Source organism: Aulostomus chinensis, chromosome 20 (assembly GCF_037954235.1).
Source record: "Aulostomus chinensis isolate RoL2024-O1b breed Wild chromosome 20, RoL_Achi_v1.0, whole genome shotgun sequence".
In the NCBI taxonomy this organism is placed as follows: domain Eukaryota; kingdom Metazoa; phylum Chordata; class Actinopteri; order Syngnathiformes; family Aulostomidae; genus Aulostomus; species Aulostomus chinensis.
Window position 1 is genome coordinate 22,705,417 of NC_141339.1, and position 14,727 is coordinate 22,720,143.

Here is a 14,727-nt window from a genome sequence, read left to right on the forward strand (position 1 = left end):
CAGAAGGTGTCGGTCAGGTCTGATCCCCGGGCTTCAGACATCCGTTTGTGATCAGACTTTGCTCGCCTTTTGTTCCAGCCTCAGAAATCCAGTATTCACATAGCCGAGTGAAAATGGCTTAATTCTGTGTTACAGCCTCAGTTGATTGCCCTTCATAACTCATTATTTGTCATCTTCTCCTCCTTCCCTCCATCCATCCCTCCCCTCCTCCTTGACAGATGATGAAGCATGCGTGGGACAGCTACAGACATTACGCCTGGGGTTCCAATGAACTCCGGCCGGTCTCAAAGCAAGGCCATTCCAGCAATCTATTTGGTGAGTGACACACACACACACACACACACACACACACACACACACACACACACGTGCGGTCAGGATTGATCTGGTGTTCCTGCCACCAGCAGCCTTGGCCTTTAGATTAGCAGTCAAAGCATCCGTCACTCGCAGCCGTCCATCTCTGGACGCCTCTAAATGTCAAATGTTTATCATACATTTGAATATTCTGTTTGTGCTTCCCACCAGTGGTTGATGTCTCTGCTGTTAATGAGAGTGATGATGGTGGTGGTGGTGATGATGATGATGTGGGCCACCCTTCTCTCTCTCTCTCTCTCTCTCTCTCTGTCAGCGTACAGCTTAATAACTGCAAGGTGCTAATACAAAAGCTGCTAAGAACCCAAGATGTCCTCTGGCTGTTGGAGGTTTATTAATTCAGTCGTCTAGATTTGCTCTCCGGTGGGATTCAGATAAACACTTTCAGAAACGATGTCTGTGGGAAAATCGGTGGGGTTTTATGATTGATTCAAGCCTCCTGTTTTTGTTGAGGCGACATCATTGTAGGAGGTCAAAGGTCGTGGTCATCACACATTAAAGTGACTCCTGGGGGGGGGGGGGGGGGGTGACCTCAGGGCAATTCCTTCGGGTTTGTCTCACACGTCCACATCACATGTCCACATCACGGGTGTGTGCAACCGTGATGAAGCGCTTCTACATTCTTTGATGTGCGACGGGAGCAAAGCTTGACGTGATGATCTTTTTTTTTTTTTTTTGCTTTTTCACTCAGAAACCTAAATTTTTCATTTGTTTCTTTTCTGCTTCACTCTGATTCTGTGACTTTTACTCGTGCAGCACCTTGGCAGATGTTTTTAAATCAGCTTTAACAGATAAAAGTTTGACTTGTTAACCTAAAAAGTTGACAAGTGACATTGTTAAAGCGGTGCTTTATTGCAGAAAATACAACACCGCATTTATTAGCCTGTTAGACATCACTTTTATAAGTGCATGTCGGCAACAAAACCAACAACAGCAGTCATGTTGGCGAAGAGTTGTGAGCGACCGGCAGGAAACGGTTTGTAGTTGTACCACGAGGCGTAAACACTAACACTGATTATGAGCCTTTAAGATACACATTTAACAAGCATACACATAATATCGCTCCTCTTTAGCTCACTGTGTGTGTGTGTGTGTGTGTGTGTGTGCGTGTACCCTTTTTAAATGATATAAGAAACAGACAATCAATATCTGACGTCAATGTTGATGTTATGGCCGACCGCCACAAATGAATCAATGATGGGGAAATGGAGACAAACACACACACACACACACACACACACACACACACACACACACACACACACACACTAGCACAAAGACCGGTATCAACTGACCAAATCGGAACTGCTTCATTTTTTGGCTCGACTGTTCATGAGCAGCCTGGTGACACACACTCTATATCAGCTGTGCCTTTGGTGTGGCCTGGTGGTGTGTGTGTGTGTGTGTGTGTGTGTGTGTGTGTGTGTGTGTGTGTGTGTGTGTCTTATTTTGAGTCCCATTTTGAAGTTTAGCATTAGAAAAGTTGGATGCAGATGGCAGAAATTGGAGGAACGACCTAAGTTTCCGTAAACACAGTTTTACATTTGATCTGGAAATGTACAAAATACAGAAACTTGTGTCACTGACAGTCTAACGAATAACTGAAAAGTGTTTTTGCTGCTGACACCCTCACAGATATTCCTACACTTTGTCTTCATCTCAATCTCTTTTGCCCGGGCAACAGCCGAGTCGACCTCCCCCTCTCCTCTGATGGTGCCTACATCACCGTCCCCTGGTGAAACCAGGCCTTCCTTGTCCAGGTCTTTCCTCCAAACCAATTACCACTTAATTTGGACATTTTCAAAGTTTGCTGTAAATTCTTAACTCTAACATGGAAATATGGCAACATATTATTATTATTAATAATAATAATAGTAATAATTATAATAATAATTATTATAATAATATTATTATTATTACTGTTGTACAAGTTCACTGGAAACATGACCTCACCATGATGGTTCTACAAGAATCAAACAATTTCGGCATTGTGCGCCCCATTTATTGGAATTTTTTTTTGCATTATTGCGTTCTGCAACAGGTGTGACATGTGACAGGTATGTCATCGATTCTGCTCTGTGGCGCACCCTGCTGCTCAGCTGTGGAACTTTCTGTCCACTGTGTGTTTCTCTACAGATGATGAGGCATAGCAGCAGCAGGATATTCCCCACAGGCTAGAATATGTAGAAGGTGTGTGTGTGTGTGTGTGTGTGTGTGTGTGTGTGTGTGTGTGTGTCTGTGTGAAGCAAACGCTGCATGTTCCTCTTCATGTTGTCTGGTTGTGCTTAGACTAGCTGGCAGGGGTGTCAGCTCAAAGCTGGTCTCAGAGCCACGTTGCTGGAGATCCCGTCCATGAAACAGTGACACCAGGATGTTGTTCAAGTACAGTTTGGTAGGTTTTTTTACTGAGCAGACAGCAGATGAAAAGGTTAAACGAAAAATCGAATTAAGAAACAACAGAAGACCCATTTTATTCAGAATCTTTCACGTCCACAATTGTCAGGCTGGATCATGAGAGAGGAGAGAGAGTCAGACTCAAGCTGATCAGGGATCAGTTCTAATATTTGTTGGGACCGTCTCTACAGTGTTTGTGTTTTTGTGTGTACTCTTAAGTGTTAGTGTTTGAACATAGTTAATACAGTCATTTATTCTGACTAATGGGATTAATAAGAGCGGGAATTTGTTTAATTTGTCAAGATCTCTGTCTCTCTCCCTTGACCTAATTACAGTCACGCTGAGAATATTTGTTTGGATTTCTTTAGCGTGTGTGTGTGTTTAGCGCGCTTGTGTGTGTGTGTGTGAGAGGCTGTCAGAAGGTGGTGTCTGTGACAGTTTGCCGCAGCTCTCAACGAGATAAGATGGTTTTGGTGTGTGAGAGTTGCAGCAGCCTCCACTGCTGTGCTGTTGATAAGATTGGTGTCTTGACACATAAATTCACTCGACTGCTTTCAAGTTTTCCTCTCGGGTTGTTGTTGTTTTTTCCCTCTCTTTCCTCGTTGCCCTCCCATGTGAAGGTATCGCTCTGCATCAGTGAAGCCAGCAACAGAAAAACAGTCAAATACGCACAGTATGATTAAGAAAAGAATGAATGTGAGATGGATTTGTCAGCTGGGTGGAAGAAAAATTGAAAAGGGAAATTGTGAACTATATTTGTGGTCTCTTTGAGGAAGCGTAACAAGCTGTTAAGGCAATAATAACACATGTTCTGAAAACCTTTCAGCCTGGGGTTTTCATAAATTCTCCCCTATATGTCAGGGCGAATGCAAGGAATCCCAGTCTTATTTTTGTAATACCATAGACCCTGTTTAAGCAATCTGCAGTGCAATCCACTCAAACCAGTCCAGCAATCAATAATCTGGGCACAAAGTTCAGCAAAAGCCATTAAAAGGTTGTTTTTTTGTTATTCTCTAAATAAATTGCCAGGAATGCAGCCAATCACGGTGCCCCTCCCTGCAAAAGCTAAGCTCATGTTCTTGATGTCGGGGGGGGGGGGGGGGGGGGATTCTTCAGGTTTTCAGAAGGTCATTGCTGAACTCTCTCATTCCCGGAGGCAAACGCTCCACCATGTTTGCTCCGTCGAGAGGCGTTGCTATGACGTTTTGCACGGCCCCCAAGTAGGAAGGCCCCGACCAACTGCCTGACCACACCTCTGTTTCGGATGAATTCAACCATGGGCGCACAAATGTGCACTGGTGTATTTGCTGTTTGAACAACCTGCATCACCCTGCACACATCCAACGTGGGTGCAGGGCTGGAAAAGGACGACCGCCTCAGTCGGAACCGCGCAGGGGCTCCGCTCTGCTCTACTCAACGCAAGATGAACGAAAGACAGTTTTCCCACTGTATGAATGCAGTGCACACAACTGTCACAAAGTCTTGAACCATGTTTTTTGCCCGCTGTTTTGTTTTTATTAAAAGTTTCTTGAGACTTGACCCCAGAAGCCTCCTGGGTACAATGCCAACACCCGCCTTACTGGGGCTTCTGCATTATACAGTGCAGAGATTTACAGGCTCATTTTTAATGATTGCCTTCTCGTGTTTAATGAGGAAATTCAATCAGCTTTGTGTAAATTCCATCCACTGTTTCATTCCAGGAATTTATCATACGTAAATGGAGGCAGAGCGAGGAAGGCGGCTGTGTGAATACTAATTGTAAGATTAGCCTGTTCAACTCTGTGTGTGTTAGCCTTGCGCTCTGCTACAGTGTCTCTGTCCGTCCGTATGTCTGCGCCACAGCAGAGTAAATAGGTTTTAGCTGGCCGCCCCTCCATCAGTAAATAAGACAGCTTGGCCTCGGGGGCCTTGTGCTTCCAACTCCTATGGAATATGATTTATAATGATGATATTAGCTTGACCTGGAGACCTGGATAATGCGATGAAGCTAGTTTCAATACCCGAGGCCCTTCCCTGTATACACAGTCAGTAAGTTTGCTTGCCAGTTCACCTTCTGTTAAAGTAATAAGAGACTGCAAACCCTTTCAAAATGATCAGCTATTGATAAAGACGCAAGTATATCCTGGCTGATCTGATCCATTAAATTCAGTCTTCTTTTTTTTTAAGCTTTGTGGTGTTGAACAGAGAGCAGGTTCTCAGCCTTGGGCTCATTAACAAGAGAACTGGATCTGGTGTCGTGACATTGAGAATGTTGATATGAGGTCAGAGAGAGTTGCCTTTGGACGAAGACCGGACGAAACTACGGAGCCGCAACACTTGTCTGGACACATGAGGAGACGGAGCTGATACCGTCTCAGCCTGAGGAGTTTTCTACAGGGACGCTGCTGGTTAACTTCTTTGGTGTGTGTGTGTGTGTGTGTGTGTGTGTGTGTGTGTTTGTGTGTGTGTGTGTGTGTGTGTGTGTGTGATGCAGAAGGTGAACTGGGTGAAAATGTGATGGTAACTCAGCTGAAAGGGGGCACATCACTACCTCGCCTTCCAGAGTAGCTCTTCCTCAGTCAATAAATAGATTCTTCCCCAGCTGTTGTAAACTGGAACAAAGACAGGAGTCTGATTAAATGACCTTTACTTCACCTCGAACTGCAGCTCGAACGCTACTGTACGCCAGTGAACAGGGCTGAGGCGTACAGCTTCTCACGGGTGTCTTGCCGCTGCTCAGTAACGAGCGATGCCCAAAGCCGAGGTATCAGGACTGGATGGTTGAATCCCAACTCCATCCATCCTTCCATTGTCTTCCACTTGTTCCTATTAAGGGTTGCGTTCCTATTAAGGTAACAAAAAACAACCTTTTAATGGCTTTTGCTGAACTTTGTGCCCAGTCTATCCCAGCGGCCACGGGCGAGAGGTGGGGTTCACCCTGGATGGGTCACCAGTCCATGGCAGGGCCAACACATAGAGACAGACAACCATTGGCTCTCCCAGCCACACCTACGGTCAATTTAGAGTCTGGATTAACCTGGTCCCTCTTGATGTCTTTGGACTGTGGAGGAAGCTGGAGTACCAGAGAGAACCCAGCAGGAACAGGGAGAACATGCAGACTCCACATAGAAAGATCCTGTACCCAAGCCAGGGCTCAAACCCGGAACCTTCTTGCTGTGAGGCGACAGCGCTGACCACTGCACCACCGTGCCGCCTGGTGAATCCCAACTCAGTAAGATGAATCAACAGGAGGACAGATAAAGAGGTCTGCAGGAGGTGTGCGCTGGGCGTGTGTTTGAGAGAGATTCTTAGGGCAGTTGGTAGGGTCTTCCACCTTCTTGACACCACCAGTGACACCAGTCTGGACTGGGATTGCCATGCATGTTGGGGTGGTACTGCCAGGTGGTGTTGGAGGAGTGCATGTCCACCAACAACTGCAAGTCTGACTGAGTTTATGAACTGGGTTTTTTTGTTTTGGTTTGGTTTTCCGCTAGTGTTCTACGATGTTGTGCTTGGCATCGTTGTTAGGTATGACTGTTGGAGTGTTCTAATGACTGCTGCTGCAGACCAAATTAACCCTCGGGGATAATCAAGATTCCTGGAACCTTGAAGGACCCAGAGGCTTCAGTGGCATCTGCAACGTTTTCTCAAAAAAAAAAAAAAAAAAACAGATGCTGAGCCACTTTCTGGACCTTGAGGTTTTGCTAGAATACATTTTATCAGAGGATAATACAGTAGATTTTCTTCAGGCATCTCTGTTTTCCTGCAAATCCTCCCAAAAAGCCATCTGGCTTCTCTATTCATCTCTTCTCCCAACTACTTTGGCGGACAACAAACTATGATTCTGAAGCTTTTTATAACAAAAAAAAAAAAAAAACAACCCCAGACTAAATTAGCTTTTTCTCAGCCAAGCACTTCAGGTACAAACAGAAACATATGAGGAAGAAGATGCTCCCAAGTCCAAATGTAGGCAGCTGTGTGAACTCCGGCGAGTCCTCCGTCAGAGGGAAGCATACTGGTTGTGCTGGGAATCAACCAAATGTTCAAAAGGTCAAGATGCTGATTAAATGACTCTGAAGAAATTTGCAGAGGCGATTGAGTTGTGTAAGGTTCTAAGTGGTGGGAGGAAGGCTTTTACTAAGAGCCAACATGCATTTGTCTAAATTTGTGTGCTAATCAGAGACTTGGCGGAGGAGCAGGATGAAGCTAACCTGTTTAGCTCCTATTAGCTTACCGGCGTGCAGAGACGAGCATCTCTCACCCACGATCCTGTGGGCTCATTTGACTGCAGTTGTGGGTTGGTTATCTTGTGGTAGCCAGGTTTTTTTTCCCCCCTTAAAACATCATATTTGTGCATCGTATTTCCGTATGAATAAATATCTTACTTTCCAGCCCCGTTTTACAGCCACAGTCAAACATTTGCATGCTTCAGATTCTTCAACATCAGGATTTGCTGCTTTGTCATTTGTGAGTCAAAGTTCAGGGTCTTTTCAACTGTTTGATGACCCAGAGTAGCTATTTGACCACATAAAAGTGTCGGATTTGGGAATTTGAGACTTTTAAATCTTTGTCTTTTGTCTTTAATCTGTAAATCTACTGTATAGATCACCGCGAAAGACGAATCGACAGATGAATCGATGAAAATAATCACAAGTTGCAGCCCCTCAAGGGGCCCATGTATGTGTGATGGGATTAAGAAATGTGAAAGTTTTCAATTATTTCATGAACACAATGTACCGTACCTGTTTATTTACCCTGGGCTGTTTCGAGACATGAAGTATGAATGTTGGGCAAAACCGTACGATTGAATTGTAACGGCAACAACAAATCGGTCCATCCAAAGGTGCCTATCAATTTTCAAGTGTGGGTGGAAAGCGCAAGCTAAATTCAACCTTTAGAAAAAGGAGAATAAAAATGATGATTAACCCAGAATACATCTGAGGAGTTGAAACAAGGCTGAATAATTCTCTGACAACTCAAGGCAGCTGAGTGACTCATTTAATGAACTCATCCACTGCTTCCATGTCAGTGACTAGACCTTCCTTGTTGTCATCCGCTTCCTCTTGCTGCTTTTAAGTAAGATTTGAGAAATACAGTGATTGTGAAGAGCAATATTGATATTTTATGTCTTCCAAGTATAACCAGCGTGAGTGGAGACGAGCTTCCTGTCTCCTGAGAGGCTGCACATTTACCCTGTTTGCTAAAATTAAATACACCTCCAGGCGATGAAGGCATCCATCTCCCCTCCTGTCGTCTCCACTCCCTCCGTCCTTCAAAGCTCCACTCAGCTGTCTATAATCCCTACACTTCCACTGAGGCGCATCCACAAGTACATCTTTGTATTTCCACATCTAATGTGGGTCAAATTGTGTTGTGTTATCGCAGGTTTGCTAGCATGCTAACAGCCAACACGCTGTGCTTCAGAGGCTCCGACCTGCTAAATATAATGTGGGAAAAGATGTGTGGTAAAAAGGGCAGAAATATCCGACAGGCGTTTTTGGCGTAGCATAGTGAAGCCTGTGGGGTTCCACTACTCTTTAATTGACACTGTTGACGGGCTGCAGACCAGCCAAACAAGATTGAAGTATAGATTCTCATTGCCCGGGCTTGACTCACATTCTACCCGAGTTGGAAGGCGTTCGTGCGTTCACCCGACCGAAAGAACTCCCCAATGGATGTGTACGTGTCCGTCTTCTGTCTGAAATAAACTCATTCGACTGGGCTGCAGCACATGAAAGGTCACTACTGATGTCTCTTGTTACTGCAAAGACGAAAAAAGGCAGGGATTTTTTTCTTTTATTTAGGTCATTTGCCATCTATCCCAGTTTGACCTGGACCGGGCCCCTGGAGAGCAGTGTTGATGTCCTTTTTTTGTGTGTAAACTAAGTTGCCATCTGCCTTGTTGGTTCAGGCTCTGGGCTGTCGAAAAAAATCGGACATCGCCAAAAACACCAAGGGTTTAGTTTCTACTAAAAGTTACTACTTCCTACTCTTTCTCGGCGGTATTCCTGGTGACGCACTCATGCTTTATCTGTTTTTATGGAAAGTATGAGTCCATTTGTAATCAAGTTCTTTAAATTTGTATTTGGCCATGTCCTCCCCAGGTCCTTGGATGAGCAAGGTTGAGCAGGTATTTAGTCTGAATACAAGACTGAAAAACATGACGTGCATGAAAATGCAGCAGTAAAACCAAGCTGACATCACCACAGACTCCAGCCTCCAAAATAACCACAAAAACACTAATCCGAGGAAAGATGCGGTTGAACTGCCAGAGTCTGATATCTGGTTTCTCTTTCCTCCCGATGAAAGTCGCCTTGAAATGAATCTCAAACTAAGATGAATCTCAAAATAAAGGTAACTGAACAGAGATCGTGCAGATAGAATCCAACTCGCGCTCGCTTTGCCTTTGCTGCCGTCTTCAAACCAGGTGGATTCAGAAGCACCGTGGTCTAATGAAGGCACTTCTACATTTTCTTTTTTTGCCAGTAACTTTCTTAACAGCTTGTTCTGGATTCACAAAGCTTGGTGTTAGAGCAGTTCAGGGTGAAGAACTGCTTCCACAGACACGGCAGTAGATTCGACCAGGGTGGAATTGGATACTCGCAGACTGATCGCTCCCCAGTCATGTCCAATTAATGCCGGCCACACACGACGGGATAATTAGGCCAGTTTGGGGTCCAATTCCATCCTCTCGACAATTGCTGGGGCGTTCCCGGCTCAAGGCCAGTCGGAAACACTTACATGCCCAGATGATCTAGTAATGAACTGGGTACAGAGCCGATCTTTAATCTGCTCACACACCCGTCTGGACCTCCCAGATCACTTCAGACTTGGGATTTTAAATTGGGAAGATTATGCCAATGAGAGAGCAGTTCTGGAGCAGTTCACGGTCACTCGATGCTGCTGTTGAGAAAGAGAGAGAGAGGGTAAAAACTCCCTTAGTTTATATTCACATTGTACTTTCACATCCTTTTAAAACTTTTTCCTGGACAGCTGAATAGATCCAAGGCTACAGGCGGTGTGAAGAAGGTAAAGGGCCGGTGTACCTCCTGGGTTACAGGCGTTTCAGTGGAGGTTATCTGCTGGGTCGGGCCTGAGGGGGTTTAAAAGGCCACTGGATGAATGGCCAGCTCTGCGTCGGGTGCTGCTAGGCTTTCCTGATGGTTTCTTTGTGGTGTGTGTGTGTGTGTGTGTGTGTGTGTGTGTGTGTGTGTGTGTGTGTGTGTGTGTGTGTCCTCCCGTCTCCCGCGGCCTTTCCTCCATGCCAATACTCTCAGTGGCTTTTCTGCTCCCTTCGTGTGGAGTGACTGATGCACTCCTCGTATCACTTTACAGAAGTGACAGGAGAAAGCCTCTCTATGCATTTACTCTTGACCTTCTCGTTTTCTCAAGTGCGCTTCCCTAAAATCAATCGCTAAAGTCAGGCACGGTTACGCGGAGATCAACAGAAGCACCGTGCTGCCACCGTCACTATTTAAAGACCCATTTTGCTCATTTTTGGTACCCACTTATAATTTTAAAAGTCATTTTCCTGGTCCTTCTGTTACTATGACTGCCCCAGTGACAAGCTTTCCTGTTCCAAAATGTACCGTTCTGCTTATTCCTCCACACACGGAGTGGGTGTTTGGTTGCAACAAGCTTCCTGCCAGAAACTGATTTGGTTTATTTGTTTAATCCTGCACAGATGTCTAGTCAACCACGGTCTATTACACAATTATATTTCTCCCAGCTGGCTTTTGCTTTTCTTAATTTGGACTTAGTCCTCGATTCATTAACAGTTCAGCCAGTACAATTAACATAAAATCAACCTGAATAACTGTTTGGCGGCTTTGTTCATCCTGTAATACATCTCTAATATTCAGACATGAGTGTGTCTGCGGTGAAAGTTCAAGGGGTTGCAGTCCTCCCTAGAAATATTGTGAAAATAACAGAGAAATTATAATTTTCCTTTTGCAGTTTATACCAAATTGAGTGGGAGTCTTGGGCCAGAGACTACATTTGTGCTCCCAGATGCTTTTTAGAGCAGCCCCCCCCCCAATTCGTTGCCATTAAAAACAAACAAACTATAAAATTTTAATTTCAGTTCATTGAAGGTTGGACTACATGGCAACATACTCGGGGTCCCAGTTTGGATGGGCTCGTCGGTGACATTTCCCATTGAATTTACAGAACTGTTAATGTACCGTGATACGTAACGTCACATAATTATATATACCATGAGAGTAATTTGTCCTTATCACCACCCCTAACAAGTTGGAGCTGGTATATTGGACTGTACTAAAGCTCTCTCTAGCACTTATGATGTTTTATTCATGGGTTTTGAATGTATAATTATTAGTAATATTACTGTAGGCAAGCTCATGTAGCAGTCGTTCCGAATCAAAGAACTTCCCAGGAAAACTCTGGTGGAACTGTAATATTCTGACAGTGTTTTCCTCAGAGGCACTCCCTCTTTTTAATTTAGGTGTTTATTTTTTAACCGTAACAACTTCAGCTGAAGGATGATGAATCGATGCCAATTCAAATGAATTTCCACCATTTTTGAATATCAAAGTCGTAAGTTAGTGAGATCAATGCATTTCTCGATAAACTCTCGCTAATAAAAAGCCCTGTGTCCCATCCCTGCAGAAATATGGCTTGGTCCACCTCAGAACGGGTCGGGAGCCCGGGTTGCGCACCTCCTTTGCTCTTTGCAGGTGGAAGGCAAAGCCTGTAGCATCGATTTGCCAGCCAACAGCTTAAGCTGTACACGCAGAGGTCACTTTACAGTAGAAGTGTCAGTCATCGATCTGTAATTTTTTATTTCAGACTGCCGCTCCGTCTGCGTGCCGTCCTGCAACCTCTCAGCTCCTCCGTTCCCTGCCGTTTCTGATTCAATCAATGTCACTTCTGCTGTCATTGTTGCTGATTCTCGTCTCCTCCTCGCGGGCTCCTTGTTGCTTCTGCTCTCCCTGCCCGCGTCTGTCCACGCATTCACACGCCAGCGCTTTTACTGCGACGGCAATTAGGTTTTTCTGTTTGACCAAAGGATCTCACTGTTTTCAGAATATTGGCATTAACTTGGTACCATAGCATTGGTCCATGTGATGTTTGCGGCCGTGGCGCGCGGGCACAGTCTGTGAGACTTCAACAAGTAGAGGTATTTGAACTCAACGTGAAGTGAATACAGCAGCACTTCTGACCGGGCCCGCCTGCCTCTCCTGCTGCCACGAAGGCCAACTGCAGCTCTTCTTCTTGGTCACAACCCCATCGTTGTGCCAAATTTGATTCTACATCCCCCATCGTGCCAGCCTCAGAGGCCCGAACTGTCACAAGCAGGGCTAAAAATATTGTGGGTTTCACCAGTCGAGACAACTGAATGGGTTTTTTTTTGTGTGTGTGTGTGACTTTTAACATTTTTTTTATTTTTTTTTTTATTTCCAGACAAGTCATTTACTTGGTTATATAATTTGACATTGAGTCCTTGGCTGTAGCCGCTGCTCCCACACAGCATTGTGTGAGTCTGAATCAGATATTCAATCTCTGTAATTGAAATGGATGGAGCAATTCTGCCACGGCCTTCCCTCAGGTTTTCACTGTGTGTGTGTGTGTGTGTGTGTGTGTGTGTGTGTGTGCGTGTGTGCGTGTGTGTGTGTGTGTGCGTGTGTGCGTGAGAAGGGCGGAGGATTGCATTTGGTTATGTCTGAAATGATGTAGATTGCACTCTGCACAGAGGTGGGTGGGACACTGACAGGGGAGCACTGCAACAGCTGAAATGGGGGTTGAATACACACTCTGCCGCCGTGCGTTGAACACACTCATCCACTGACCCTTTGTTATGAAAGCTCGAGTGTGCATCCACGTTAGCCTAATGAGTCATCCACACACACAAGCCTTCTCGTCCGAGTTTGGCGAGGCCTGTGAGGCCTTGAAGAAAATCCTGCCAATCTTCCTGATAGTTTCACGTTGATTAACACCCTCGCCTCCACTTCCCCGCCCCTCCAAAGGTCTGAAGATTCCTGGTCATCCGGTTCATGATCATATAAGGAGGGTTAAATCCAGGACTGCTGGGCTTGGTTGTAGATACTCTCATCACATCTTGGAAGACTCAAAAATTTTGGCCCCTCGTGATCCCATGACTGTTGTTGACACTTGGGCTCAGATGACTCCCGCGCGTCTCTTATGACCACCGTTACAAAATACAGAAGCGCGCCTGAACCGTTTGGCGTCAGTGACCTTGATAGCGACCCCAGAGGAGCTGCTGTAAATGCTCGCCACTCCTTCAGTCTCTCAGGCTCCGTTCAGGCTCATTATTAAGATGCTGGTCCTGCTGCAAGTACACAGCTGCAACTGTGAGAGTTAACGCTTGGCCTCCGATGACCACTTGTGATCAGTCCTCACGTCCTCCCCCTGCATACAGATAAACACCTACACACACAAAATAAAGATACTTGTGTGTACCTGAACGAGTACAATGTGTGTTGAGGTGCTGCGTCAGACAGTTGTGTACCCCTCAGTTCACTTTGTACACTTTCTGTTCGTCATAAGATGTACTTCTGAACTCTTGAAGACTTAATATTCTACTTTCAAGGTAACGAATGTCCCATTTGAGAGGACGTTCTATGGAAGTGAGTCTGTATGTACACAGCCGTTCCTGACTCATACCTCCGTTTTTGGGTGTATTCTTAAGTTTCCAGAAAGTATTTATGAAAATAGTATCCTATTTGTTTTATTCTGTGGTTCTTTTTTTTGTTTTTGTTTAAAGTGATCGTCCAGCTAGGTTGACCTTCAGCGAGCGCGGCAGGTCGCAGCGACAGAGGAACATTAACACTACAGTGTGTCTGGTCCTTGGTGTGTTCCCGTCAAGCCAAACTCCACAAGGTCCTCTTCAGGTGCATCTACACGCCTTTTTGAATAGTGAGACGTCGCGTAATCATGGTGATAATAAGAGTAATATGTAACAGAGGCCATCAGCTGATGCGGCAGTCCTACGATGTGGCATCCATGCCTGTACATGAGAGAATCAGCACCTCTGTGAGGAAGCTGGCTGAATGTGAAGCAGTGTGTTGCGAGTTGACACCCCAGCGGGCCGTGGCATCAGGGATTATTAGATGTATTTTAAGACGTCACCTCATTTCTTAAATTTAATCGCTGGGTGCCAAAATCAAGAGCAGCGCTAACATTGTGCCCCGAGTGCGGTTGCACTTCCACCTGGAGCTGCCCACTTGGGATCTGCTGACTCAGATGCACTCAGGAACGTCTGAACAGCTTCTCTCGAATGAAAAAGCTCCCTGAATGAGAGGTGAAGCTTCCTCAAGTATCTGCAGTCAAGTTCAGTTGCCCTTGATTCGACCTGTCTTGGACACGCTCCTGAAACTTTGTCTGTTTCCCTAAAATCTCTCATGACAGAATAAAACGAATTGGCCCAAAAAAATCTGCAAGATTTCTTTCCTCAGTCGGCCGGTTTGCATCTTGTATTTGGTGCATTATCACAGTACGGCTTTACACGGTTCGACTCTGTCAACACAGAAAGCGTGGAAATATCTTTCAGTGTAACCTTGACAAAAACTGTTGATGCTTGACTATCAGGCTGTGGAAGCCAAAAGGTTAACACAGCGGGGATGTGTATGAGTGTGTTTGTGCCTGCTCATGCTTTCTGCCGACGATAACACGATTAGCCCCGGGCTTAGCCATCACTTTTGCTCACCTCCCCTCTGTGACCTCTCAAAAAAATACAGCCTGGACTCAGTGTTGAGGTGCTATTTGGGGCTAAATGGGATCACCAGCGGGGCTGCGGATGTTGAGGTGCGGATCAAATTGTAGGATTAAGGATTAGACCTTGAGTTAACATTACAATATGGAGCGCAGAGAACACTTCCGGGCTGAGAAATGCGGTGAGCTGAGGAGAAAAAATGTGTTTTTTTTTTTTTTTTCCCCTGATAGATTGAGGAAAGAAGCTGCATTTTCATAAAACTACAGTAAGCAGCTTTTGCTTTTTTAAAT

The 14,727-nt window shown here is 45.2% G+C and overlaps 1 protein-coding gene across 1 annotated transcript in view; it reads left to right on the forward strand.

Annotated features, from left to right (window-relative positions):
- The window catches only part of man1a1 (mannosidase, alpha, class 1A, member 1), a 126,183-nt gene that overhangs the window by 33,752 nt on the left and 77,704 nt on the right, over positions 1-14,727 (forward strand). The window contains exon 2 of the mRNA XM_086188678.1: positions 219-315. Coding sequence (XP_086044804.1) covers positions 219-315 — 97 coding nt within the window. The remainder of the gene's footprint in view (positions 1-218; positions 316-14,727) is intronic.